Consider the following 13,206-nt stretch of genomic DNA (forward strand, 5'->3'; position numbering starts at 1 on the left):
AGAAAGAAAGAAAGAAAGAAAGAAAGAAAGAAAGAAAGAAAGAAAGAAAGAAAGAAAGAAAGAAAGAAAGAAAGAAAGAAAGAAAGAAAGAAAGAGAAAGAAAGAAAGAGAGAGAGAAAGAGAGAGAGGAAGGGAGGGAGGGAGGGAGGAAGAAAGGAAGGAAGGAAGGAAGGAGGGAAAGGAAGAAAAAAAGAGAGAAAGAATGATTCAGCTCTCACCATATCCAATCACAAAAGTGTCAAGAAGCCCCTGAAACAGCCCAAGAAATGCACCAAGGAGGTAGTTGAAGAAGAAAAGTCTTTCAAGCAAAAGCAGAAAGAGGGACTGAGGAAATTTGAGTGACTGAAAGCAAAGACATAGGGAAAGGGCCCTAATGAGAATCTGTTTTGTTCTCCTAACTCAAGGGTGCTCCTGTGGCCCACTGGCCATCCTCCTCGAGGACCCTCTTGAAAATCTCCTCCCTAGAATCCTATCCCTGTACTTGCATTGTCAGCAAAACCTCACCCCGCATGTGAAAGTGCACCATCTGCCACAGGCAGTTACAAATCCAAAAACCCCTGATAACTGTATTTAAGCCCTAAAACCCCCATTGCCCTCGCTCCTTGTTTCTCTGACTCTCCCTGGTATTACAATGGAGGCCCTGTGCAGTGATGATTCAGTCCTGGCCTAATCTGTTGAGGTCTCTGTCTATTTCCTTCCTTTCATCCACTTGATCTTTCCTGTCAAGTCTCCTGGACACAGGTGGAATTAAGAAATCTGGCAACAAGTAAACGGTTCCTTGTCCCTGAGATGATGGTGACCCTTGATTCCATTCCCATTCAACATCTGGATTTCCTGCCATAGCATCTTTGCCACCTATAGGTAAAATGAAGTTTTGTCTAGAAGTCCACATACATGAAGAACAATCTTTAAAAATAATCTTACAGTGGCTCATTGCCTCTAGTTTATCAGCCATGTATATCAGCTTTCTTATCTCCATTGTGAATTTAAAGCAAACCAAGCTGGGAACTGGTGGCTCACATCTATAATCCTAGCTACTCAGAAGGCTAAGATATGAGGATCATGATTAAAACCAGCCTGGGCAGGAAAGTCCAGGAGACTCTTATCTCCAATTAACCACAGAAAAACCCAAAGTGATGCTATGGCTCAAAGTGGTAGAACAAAAAAGCTCAAGGACAGCAGCTAGGCCCTGAATTCAAGCTCCCCAACCAACCAACAACAACAAAAAATAGTAATAAATAAAAAATAAAAAAGTAAACCCTTCCTAGATTCCTGCCAGCATACTGTTTGTTCTACAATTCTGTAACACCTTGAAATCAAACCAACTCATTTAAAAGGACCTTTTAAGAATAGAGTTACTCTTCCTGGTCCTCCCTGGAAAAACAAAAGTTGCTTCAGAGAGCAGGATTGGTGTACGGGGTTCACACAACTCCTCCCTACTCTTCTTCAGAGCCTGTGGGGCTGACTCTGGCCTTCCATCTAGTAACTGGGAGATACATCCTCCCCACCCCACCCCCCCCAGCTTCCCCTGCACTTTATACAGGATGGCCCTGAAATGCACTTGACAAGCTTCCAAAATCAACTGGGTCATCCGGTAGGTTTTGTTTAATGCTTCCATACAGTGTGCTAATATTTTCAGCCTTAATTAAACCTAAACTCAAGCCAGGTGCTGGTAGCTCATGTTTGTAATCCTTGCTACTCAAGAGGCTGAGATCTGAGGATCACAATTGGAACCCAGCCCCAGCAGAAAGCTCTGTGAAACTCTTTTCTCCAACTAACCAGAAAAAAAAAGAGCAGGAAGTAGAGGTGTGGCTCCAATACCAGAGTGTCAGCCTTGAGCTACAGAACCAAGTGAGAGCATGAAGCTCTGAGTTCAAGCCCCAGTACCAGCACCAAAAAGAGCCCCTAAACACCCTGAACCCATCCTTTTCTTTCAAAGGTTGTCTTCACCCTCTTGCACAAAAGAAATTCCCTGACCACCCTCTCTGAGACCCATGTACCCCCAAACACCCTAACTAATATTCTTGACATGTCTGGTATAGTAGAGACATGGTCTGGTACAAAGTGGCATTTCAATCAGTAATGGACCATCTAAGGATGGTAGACCTATAAAACTGTAATGGAGCCACGTGACAGTGACTCAGGCCTGTAATCCTAGCTACTCAGGAGTCTGAGACCTGAGGATCGCTGTTCAAAGCCAGCCTGGGCAGGAAAGTCTTACCTCCAATTAACCACCAGAAAACCAGAAGTGGTTCTGTGGCTCAAGTGGTAGAGCACTAGCCTTGAGCTGAAGAGCTCAGGGACAGCACTCAGGCCAAGTTCAAGCCCCACCACCACCACCACCACCAAAAAAAAAAAAAAAGATTGCAATAGATCTGAGTATATTCCTATCCTGTAGGGCCTATTCTATGTCTAGCTATCTTCATAAACACTCATAATTTCCATTGTGTTACAACTGCCTGTGGCATTCCTTATAGTGACCTGCTGTACAGGTTTACACCTGGGAGCTGGAAGTGATCCAGTGTAGGCTGCTTGTGGACTGTTGCATCTAAGCTTGGTGAAGTTCACTCTGGGAAATGTTAGCACCATGAGGAAATTGCCTCCGGAGGCATCCTGGTTGGTAAGCCATTTGTATATGGCTGCTTAAGAGCAGAGCTGGGGCTGTTCTGGCTCAGCCATGCAATAACTGTGTGGCCTTGGGAAAGCTCATTCTTCTTTTTGAGCCTCCATTTCTTCACTGGGAAGCAGGATTCCTGCAAACCTTCAGTGGGTTCCTGGGAGGGTTAATGAGCTACTGTATAGATCTCAGCCCAGGGACTGGCATGCTAAGTGCTCACTCAATGAGTCTTCTCTGGTCCTCTTTTTTTCAGGAAGGGTCCCTGGCTGTGTTTACCCTTTCTCCACTGTCTGTAGTTTTTTCCTTTGATACTGTTAGTGTTCTGCAGTTTCTGGAGATATTTTGGATTGTGTCCCAAGAGAAATTTGCTTTGAACTTCAGTCCACTCAACAGATTCAAGAGGCCACAACTGGCAGGCACTTTAATAACTGGACCACCTGGAGTTGAAATCAGATTTTTAAACCCCAGGCCTCAAATCCAGGAGTCTTACACTAGATCCAACCATTTATCTCCATATGCCAAACAGAAAGCATATTGTCAGGCACTGATGGCTCATACCTGTAATTCTAGCTACTCAGGAGACTGACATCTGAGGACCATTGTTCAAAGCCAGTTCAGGAAGCAAAGTTTATGAGATTCTAATCTCTAATGAACCAGCAAAAAGCTGGAAGTGAAGATGTTACTTAAGTAGTAGAGCATCAGTCTTCAGCAGAAAAGGCCAAGCCAAGCTTCAGGACTTGGATTCAAGCCCAGTACCAGAGACAGCAACAACAAAAAGGCAGATTTACATTCCCGAGGTCTGAGTTCCCACTCCCATAAGCAGCCCACTAGCAGTGAGAAACCCTTGAAACCGTTAACCGCCCCATGCTTGCATTGCTTCCTCTCTAGAATGCAAACAAAAAGATTCCTAAACTAGGAGTCAGTGGCTCATGCCTAGCTGATCAGGAGGCTGAGATCTGAGGATCATGGTTCAAAGCCAGCCCAGGCAGGAAAGTCCGTGAGACTCTTATCTCCAATTAACAACCCAAGATTAGAAGGAAGAAAGAGAGAGAGAGGAAAGAGAGAGGGGGAGGGAGGGAGGGAAGGAGGGAGGAAGGGAGGGAGGGAGGGAAAGAAAGAAAGAAAGAAAGAAAGAAAGAAAGAAAGAAAGAAAGAAAGAAAGAAAGAAATGAAGGAAGGAAGGAAGGAAGAAAAAGAAACAAAGAAAGATGGAAGGAAGGAAGGGAGAGAGAGAGGGAGGGAGGGAGGGAGGGAGGGAGGGAGTTCTACTATTGCTTTTTTGGAGGTTAATTGGAGACAAGAATCTCAGTCTTTCCTTCCCTAGTTGGCTTCAAAACATGGTCCTCAAATTTCTATTGAGCTAGGGTTACATGTGTGAGCCAATGGTACCAGCCATGTTTCCTCTTAAGCTGTGGCACTCAAGAAAGATCAAGCAAAAAACCAGGCATGGTGGCACTTTGAAAACTTGAAGTGACATCCCAAGGATGTCTGGGTGATTTGTTTTGTATGAGCCTCACATTTGCTAGGCAGGTTCTATCACTTAAGCCACTTCACCAATCCATTGTTTTTTACGTTGTTTGAGATAGAGTCTGGGTTTTTCCGTGTTGCCAGATCTAGACCTTGATTCTCCTGTCTTATGTTTCCTGCTGTCATGGCTGAGATGACAGGCATGCACCACAGTGACTCGCTTCTTCCTCTGAGATGGAGTCTTGTGAATCTTTCTGCCCAGGCTATCCTGGAAGTGCAGCCCTCCTGATCTCAGCTTCCTGCGTAGCTAGGACTGAGCCACTGCCCCTGTTTCATCGCCCACTTGTTTGCTTTTGAGCCAGGATCTCACTCTATAGCCCAAGCCGGCCTAGAACTTGAGATCTTCCTGCCTAAGCCTCTAAGGAGCTGGGATTGCAGTTGTGCACATCAAATCTGGTCAGCATGTCTTCAATTCTCAAGTACATGAGAATAGCAAGATGGTGCTGGCTGTGTGAGGATAATTAAGCAGGCCAGGACTTCTATATCCTTGTTGTCTTGTGTTGTCAACTGTTTTCCTCCTTGTTTTTAAGACCCTTCTTCTACTAGAGGTCGCATTCAACCAGTATTAATTGAGCATTAATTAAGTTCTGTCTTAATTGACTTCCAAATATTTGCATTCACATTGGTGCAGAGCTCAGGAAGTATGCTCATTCTCCACAACAGGGTTCTCTGAATATTTTTGCTTACATGGCTTATCACACTTTCATCCTGACTAGTCTTGCAAATAATTAAGTATTGAAAATGTACATATCTGCCAGGTGTGGTGGTGCATGCCTATAAGCCCAGGAGTTGGGAGGCAGAAGCAGGAGTATCAAAAATTATAGGCTAGCCTGGGCTACATGGGAGAACTTGTCTCAACAACATGAAACAAATCCAACATACAAAATGTGCACCAAAAGAAAGAACAGTTTCAAAGCACCCTCGTGGTTCTAGGAAATCTGTACTTCTACTGACTTCCAGCACTCTCCACTCTCCTACCCTCTGATCACTGAGCTGTCTGCTCAGTTTTCTAATCTCTCAATTTTCTGTAATAAATAGATTGTCCAGCAAATATTTTATACAAGTCATCTGAGAATTCCCACAGTGTATATTTCCAAGTCCATATGAGGGGAACACATTTTAATATCATATGCAAAATAAGAGACTGAACATTGCATGTTCATACTTTTCTTCTGATTGCAACTGCTTCTTCAAAATTATCTCCTATATTTTCATGATCTTGCAAGAGCTGGTAAAGAAAACAGCCTATACATTTTCTAATGCCAATAACATAAGATCAGAAACCAGAAATTTTTAAGAAATAAGGTTTAGACCAATGTCAATGGCTCATGCCTGTAAACCTACTCAAAAGGCTGAGATCTGAGAATCAAGGTTTGACGCCAAACTAGACAGGAAAGTCCATGAAACTCTTATTTCCAAGTAACTATCAAAAAGCTGGAAATGGTGCTATGGCTCAAAGTGGTGGAAAGGAAGAAAGAGAAGGAAAGAAGAAAAGAGAAAGAAGGAAAATGAAAGAAAGAAGGAAGGAAGGAAGGAAGGGAAAGAGGGTCGGTTTAGCTGGGCACTAGTGGCTCACATCTGCCACATAGAAAAAGGACAGAAAGGACAGATTCATTTAACAAATATTTGTGGTTATACAAATATTAACAAATTTGATGTTATATTAAATATGGTAACAAATGTTTGTGGTTATACAAATATTTGTGCTTATGCAAAGCACAAAAAGTCATTCAGTTTCTCAGGCCTTGGAAGCAGTTTGTGATATGACCACTAGATGGCAGCCATGGCAAGCATATCTTATATCAAATGGGAAAAGTGAGAGAGAGAAAGGTCTCTTGGTATCCAGGCAGTCTGAGCTAAGAAGTTTAAATAAATGTGCTTTCTTTGATACAAATGTTATTAGAACGTAGAAATGGGATCTATCTATTGCTGTAATTTAGCTTATGTGTATATGCACCTATATATGTTATTTCCTCCTGAAATTATCTTCCATACAATCTTTCTTGAAACGAAATGAGAAGCAAACCACCATTACAACTAAAATTTGAATCACACATCTAACACCTTGTCTACCTACAAAATATGTAATGGGAATAAGGAACCACCATCTTAATTTTGTTATTTACACAAGATCATATAAAATTGTAAAATAGACATAACTTAATTGACTAATTTCACCATTTTAAGTATACAGTTCTTGTTGTATTGCTTTTGTTTTGTTCCAGTCGTGGGGCTTGAACTCAGGGCTTTGCACTCTCACTTGGCTTACTTTGTTCAAGGCTGGCATTCTATCACTTGAGTCATAACCCCACTTCTGGGTTTTTGGTGGTTACTTGGAGATAAGAGTCTCATGGACGTTGCCTGAGCTGGTTTTGAACTGTGATCCTCAGATCTCAGTCTCCTGAGTAGTTAGGATTACAGGCATGAACCACTGACATCATGCTAGAATTTCCTCATTTTAAGACAAAAATAACATTGTACTATATGTGTACACCCCATTTTCTTTTCTTTCTTTTCTTTTTTTTTTTTTGCCAGTCCTGGGGCTTGAACTCAGGGCCTGGGCACTGTCCCAGAGCTGCTTTTGCTCAAGGCTAGCATTCTACCACTTGAGCCACAGCCCGACTTCTGGCCTTTATGCGGTACTGAGGAATCGAACCCAGGGCTTCATACGTGCTAGGCGAGCATTCGATCACTAAGCCACATTCCCAGCTCTACATCCCATTTTCTATATCTATCCCTCAGACATTTGGGTTTCTATTGAATAATGCTATGAAGATGGTGAACAAATGTTTTAGCTACATAACATCATTTTAAGTAAAAAGTTGAGAATCATTGCAATATTATATTTTCTTTCTTTCCTTTTTTATTTGGGGGGGGGGTCCTGTCATGGGTCCTGAACTCTGGGCCTGGGCGCTGTCCCTCAGCTCTTCAGCTCAAGGCTAGTGCTCTACCACTTGAGCCACAGCGCCACTTCCAGCTTTTTTTTAGGAATCGAACCCAGGGCCTCATGTATGCAATGCAAGCGCTCTACCACTGAGCCATCTTCCCAGCCCTCTTTCTTTCTTTTTTTGTGCTTGTCCTAGGGATTGAGTTCAGGGCATGAGCCTTGTCCTTCAGCTTTTTCTTCTCAAAGCTGGTGCTCTACCACTTGAGCCCCAGATCTACTTCCAGCTTTTTGGTGGTTAATTGGAGGTAAGAGTTTCACAAACTTTCTTGCCCTAGCTGCTTCAAACCTTAATCCTCAGATCTCAGCCTCCTGAATATCTAGAATTACAGGTGTGAGCCACTGGTGCTTTATATTTCCACTGTTAATAATAAAAGACAATGTTTCACTACAAGTATTAAGAAATGCCCATTGTAACTGTAGCCTCTCTGTACAGCATCTTTACAAGAAAATAACATTAAAAAAAGAAATGCCCATACTTGTGGAGAAAAGTAAATAGAAACTATTTTGTGCTTCTCAGAGAATAGAAACTCAAGTTGTGTGTGTGTGTGTGTGTGTGTGCGTGTGTGTGTGTGCGTGTGTGTGTGTGTGTGCATATGTTGTTTTCTTTTTGCCAGTCCTGGTCCTTGAGCCTCTCTATGCTCAAGGCTACCACTTGAGCCACAGCACCACTTCTGGCCTTTTCTGTTTATGTGGTGCTGAGGAATTGAATCCAGGGCTTCATACATGTGAGGAAAGCACTCTACCACTAAGCCACATTCCCAGCCAGAGTTAAGTATTATTTAAAACCTTCCATAAACCAGGTGCCAGTGGTTCTCACATGTAATCCTAGCTACTCAGGAAGCTGAGATCTGAGGATTGCTGTTCAAAGCCAGCCTGGGCAGGAAAGTCCATGAGACTCTTATCTCCAATTAACCACCAGAAAACTGGAAGTGGCACTGTGGCTCAAGTGGTAGAGCACTAGCCTTGAGCTGAAGAGCTCAGGGACAGCACCCAGGCCCTGAGTTCAAGTCCCACAATGAACCAAAAAAAAAAAAGCTAGTCGGGCGCTGGTGGCTCACGCCTGTAATCCTACTCAGTAGGCTGAGATCTGAGGAATGCGGTTCAAAGCCAGCCCGGGTAGGAAACTCCGTGAGACTCATCTCCAGTAAACAACGAGAAAACCGGAAGTGGTGCTGTGGCTCAAGCGGTAGAGCACTGGCCTTGAGCTGAAGAGTGCCAGGACAGCGCGCAGGCCCAGAGTTCAAGTCCCACGACCGACAAAAAAAAAAGCTTCTATGATATTTCACAATTTATAAAAAAAACTAAGTCTAGGCTATCTAAGCTGGGCACTGGTGGCTCATGTCTGTAATCTTAGCTTCTCAGGAGGGTGAAATCTATAGATCTGTTTGAAGCCAACTCCAAGCAAGAAAGTCTTAGATTCTTATCGCCAATTAACCATCAACAAACATACACACACATAAAACCTAAGGTCACATAAACACTACATATTACATATTCCTCTAACTTGCAAAAGGAAAAAGACACTTTATGCCTTCACACTCTGATTTCTTTTTGGAAAAACCTGAAATCCAAGAAAGATCTCAACAAAATAAGCTGGTTTTGTAGAGCAAGTGCATTGCTCTAAGTGCGGCTCCTTATGGAGACTGGGGGGAAAAAACAAAGTCAAATTTTGCCCCATTTATAAAATGCATGTATTACTCATAAGGATTATTTTGAGATCAGTTTCAGCCATTAGAAAGAGCACTGGCATTTAACTGGGTGAACTCTGGGCCTGGGCGCTGTCCCTGCGCTCTTCAATTCAAGGCTAGTGCTCTACCACTTGAGCCACAGCACCACTTCCAGTTTTCAGGTGGTTCATTGGAGATAGTCTGGTTCATTGGAGATAGTCTCGTGGACTTTCCTACCCGGGCTGGCTTTGAACCGCGATCCTCAGATCCCAGCTTCCCAAGTAGCTAGGATTACAGGCATGAGCCGCGGGCACCCGCCTTAAATTTGACTGTTTATTAAATATCCCATTCTCCGCCACGCCCCAGCTAGACCCTTTTAAGTAAATCCAATCCTGCGGTTTCAGAGACGAAAGCCTCAGCAGGTGAGGCCACGCACTGGCATTCGGTCCCCAGGACAGTTGGAGCTTGGAGCGGGCGGCCCGTGGCCCACGGGGACACACGTCCCCAGCATCTTGAGCCTGGCCAAATCTCAAGCGCCCTGGAACAAGTTACTTTTTAAAAATGAGAATTGGTCTGCCTGCTCGCTAAATTAAGTGTGTGTGACAGGACCCAGGCTCGCCCCACTATTTATAGCTCCTGTCGCTGGGGCGCCCCCTCCGCGCACCGCGCTCGCCGGCTCTCCTTCAGCTGAGAACTTCTGCCCAGGTTGAGCCTGGACCTTGGCTGGGCCGCCCCCACCGCCGGCGAAGCCGTCCACGTCCCACGCAGGCCGGGCCAGGCCCTCCACCCACACCCCGCCCGCTGGGCCCGCGGGGTCTCAGGCAGCTGCGCGCGGCTCCCAGCTCCCCCAACGGCACCCAGCGCGCGGGTGGGGGTGGTGGGAGACTTTCGTCCAGGCTCCACGTCCCCAGTGGGCAGTCGGGGGTCCGAGGGCAGGGGTGGGGGAGATCAGGTGCAGGTGCACGGTGGCGGTGTAGGATGCAGGTGGGGCGCGGGATGGAGGTGAGTTGAGGGGTGCAGGGGTGGCATGCAGGTGCAAGGTGGGGTGCGGGAATGGAAGCGCAGGGTGCCGGTGAGGGGCGCAGGGGCGCGGTGGGGGTGAGGTGAGGGGCGGAGGATGCAAGTTCAGGCTGCGCAGTGATTGCAAGGTGGGCTGCAGGGGTGCGGGAGCGAGCGCGCGGCAGGGTGCGTGCGCCAGGCGAGGCCACCAACGCCGGCGTGGGGCGCGCCGGTGGTGGCACCGCCCCCGCGGCGGGCCGGAGGTGAGGCGGCGGCGTCGGGGGGCGTGGCGCCGGAGCCGGGGCTGCGGCTGGGGGTGCGGAGCTCGGCGCGTGCTGGGGTGGCGGGGATGGCGGCCGGGGCGGGGAGGCCAGGCGCCGGCGCGGGGCGCACGCGTGAAGCGGCGGCGCACGGGTGAGAGGAGTCGTGGTTCAGAGCAGCCGGGAGCCCCGCGGGGAGCAGCGCCGGGGTGGCCGCCGCGGCAGAGCGGGGTAAGGCGGGCTGTGCGCGCCACGGCGGGCGCGGGGATCCTGGGAAGCTCTGGGCCAGGCGGGTGACACGCGGGATCGGAGTCTTCCTGGGGGGGGGGCGGCTGTGGGGCTTCTTCGAGGAGTTGTGGGGAGCCCCAGAATCGGGGCGGGGGGAGCCAGCCTTGGGGTAAACTTTGCTGGAAACTTGGGGAACAGTTGACCTTCGGTGTCTGTGCTGCCCAAGGCGCCGGTGGGGCGCGCGCTCTTCTGGACTGGCTGGCCAAAGCTGGCGTACACTTGTTTCTTCATGGGGAGGTCATGGCTCTAGGCTGAGGAGCTGGGGCCAGCCCCGAACGGCAGGGACCCGATGCACTATCGAAACCACCTGCGAGGCTGCAGCCGCCGTCGCCGCCATGGCCGGTGCAGTGCCAGGGCGCTGGCTTTAGCATCGCCCGGGGGCACAAAGAGTGTTGGTTTAGAAACTTTTTAAATTTTTTTCTTTTCTTTTAGAGGAAGTCGTTTTTAGTTCTTGGTGCCACGATCGTCATGACTTCTTGATCGGTATTCTGGAGAGGATGTGTCTGTGCGAAGGATTCGCACAGAATCCTCATTCGCACAGAATGAGAAACTCTGAGCTACCTTCTATAGTGATTCTTCTTTTAAGAGTCAGGAAACTGGGGACGAAGTGATCCGTTTGCTGTCTGCTCCGCGCACTAGTGGTCAGGATTCATCCTATTATGCGGAGCTCGTGGTTCGTGAAAATGTGTGACTGGAACCCTTTGTTTTAATCAAGGTGTCTCCAAAATAGGCTATTTAGCAAAGATGGCACAAACAGCTGAGAAGTGAATTATGCCCTGGCTCTCACCTAAAAACTCACAACCATGGTGACTTGCTGTTGCAAGCCCATCCACACTAAGATAAAATGCATTGCAAGACAAACATTAAGAGATTAAAGAGGAAAAAGAGGGGATTCATTTTTCCAATGCCTGTGTGTTCAAAGTAAACATCAGCTAATTTGGCACAAATTCTACTGGTTCAGCAGTTGGGTTTCTGTTGAGATAAGCATGGAATAAGGGCAGTGCACGTGTTCCTGTAGTAATTCACAAAGCTATGCCAGGGCGATGTATTGGACAGAGCTGTCTGTTCACCAGTCCATGGCTAACAGTGGTCTTAAAATGATGGTAATATTTCATTCTTTACCAGTAAGAAAAAGAACACACCCAATTTCCTCAAATGATACTTTTAAGTTAGTGGGTTTTTTTTTCTTATGGTAACTTTTATACAGTAGGTCTCATAGGGACCACCTCATTCATATGAAAAATTCAAACAATAATTGACTGCTGGTGGCTCATGCCTGAAATCCTAGCTACTCAGGAGGCTGAGATCTGAGCCTCCAGACTGAAACCATGTAGGGCCAAAAAGTCTGTGAGACACTTATCTCTACCAGAAAGCTGGAACTGGAGGTGTGGCTCAAATGGTAGAGCACCATCCTTGAGTGGAAAAGTTAAGCAGGAATATAGGCTCTGAGTTAAAGCCCTAGTATACTGGCACAGGAAGGATGGAAGGAAGGAACAAAGGAAGGGAGGGAGGGAGGGAGGGAGGGAGGGAGAGAAGTCTTCCCTACATTAAGTAGTCTTTGCAATAAGTTAAAATGATATCAGGACATTCCAAAAAACTGAAAGGCCTCTGAGAGGTCTTTTAGTCCATACAGAAAGCCTGGTTTGTAGGATCTGGGTGTGAGGAGACCCAGCCAACCTTAGTTGTAGTTTACTAATGTGGAGTCTCTCTTTAACTTTCTAAGCAGCATACTTGTATTTTGACCTATTTGTCACAAATCTGCTTCTCTTATCCAGTACAAATTGGTCCTCTGAGGCTAGGGGCCTTACTGTAACTACTTGAACATTTACAGTGCACAACACAATGTCACATACACACACACACACACACACAAATACAAATGTTTAATAAACGCTCACTGTACAGATGACTGTATGAACACATTTATCTATATAAAAACTGTATGATTTTTGCAATTTCAGTATAATGTTTAGGCAATGAAAGAATAATAATGTTTCAGTTTAGTTTTCATTTTAAAGTTGTAAAAGATTCTCCCTCATAGTAACTACTGCCTGCTTTTAAAAATTGTACTATATAAGCTGGGTATGAGTTTGAAGCCAGCCTGAGTAGAAAAGTCTGTGAGATTCTTTATCTACAAGGGACAGCCTCGAGCAGAAAAAGCTAGAGTATGAGGCCAGAAGTTCAAGCCCCAGTACCAGCACACAAAAACTTCAAAAGAAATTAAAATAAAAACCCCATTACATATCCAGAAGTATGGTTTGGTAATGGTTGATATGACTAGTTCCTGCACTCTAGAAAATTGTTTATTAATTTGAAGACTTTGCGGCTTTTAAAATTTATGTTAACAAACTAGTGGTACTAAGTATTTTTAATCACTAATTTTTTCTACTCAGTTCATCATTGCCTCCACAAATTATTGCTCACTTATTCATGAAATTCCATTTCCCATTAGGTTTAAAAATAAATTATTTTTCCCCCTCAGAACCTAGATGAGAGTTCTGGTTATACATTAGTAGAAATAAATTTGAGTGAGAAAATTGAGTTATATATATATATATATATATATATATATATATTATCTTTTCTGTAATAAATTTGAAGACATTTAACCTATAGCTTATGTCTGTGGCATAGATGGAATAATAAAATGCCATCATTATCAAGTTGTGGGGTGTTGTTTACCTAGTAAGAGCGGGGGAAAAAAGTCTCAACTTGGAGCGAGGTACCTGTGACTCATGCCAATAATGCCAGCTGCCCAGGAAGCTGAAAACTGAAAGAAGACTCAGGTTGGAAGCCAGCTTGGAATAGAAAAGTCCCCTAGACTCTGATATCATCAAAATGACAGACTGGAGGCATAGCTCAAGTTTTAGAACACCAGCTGTGAACAAATAAAGCCAATTA

The 13,206-nt window shown here is 45.5% G+C and overlaps 1 protein-coding gene across 1 annotated transcript; it reads right to left on the reverse strand.

Annotated features, from left to right (window-relative positions):
* Window positions 1-9,575: 9,575 nt before the first annotated feature.
* Window positions 9,576-10,642, reverse strand: LOC105982418 (splicing factor 3A subunit 2-like). The gene is made up of 2 exons (XM_013012043.1): window positions 10,583-10,642; window positions 9,576-10,334 (listed from the first exon to the last, which is right to left on the reverse strand). The coding sequence occupies exons 1-2, from the start codon at window positions 10,640-10,642 to the stop codon at window positions 9,576-9,578; spliced, it is 819 nt and encodes a 272-aa protein (XP_012867497.1).
* Window positions 10,643-13,206: the final 2,564 nt, after the last annotated feature.

This window comes from Dipodomys ordii, unplaced genomic scaffold (genome assembly GCF_000151885.1).
Source record: "Dipodomys ordii isolate 6190 unplaced genomic scaffold, Dord_2.0 Scaffold1, whole genome shotgun sequence".
NCBI classification, from domain to species: Eukaryota; Metazoa; Chordata; class Mammalia; order Rodentia; family Heteromyidae; genus Dipodomys; species Dipodomys ordii.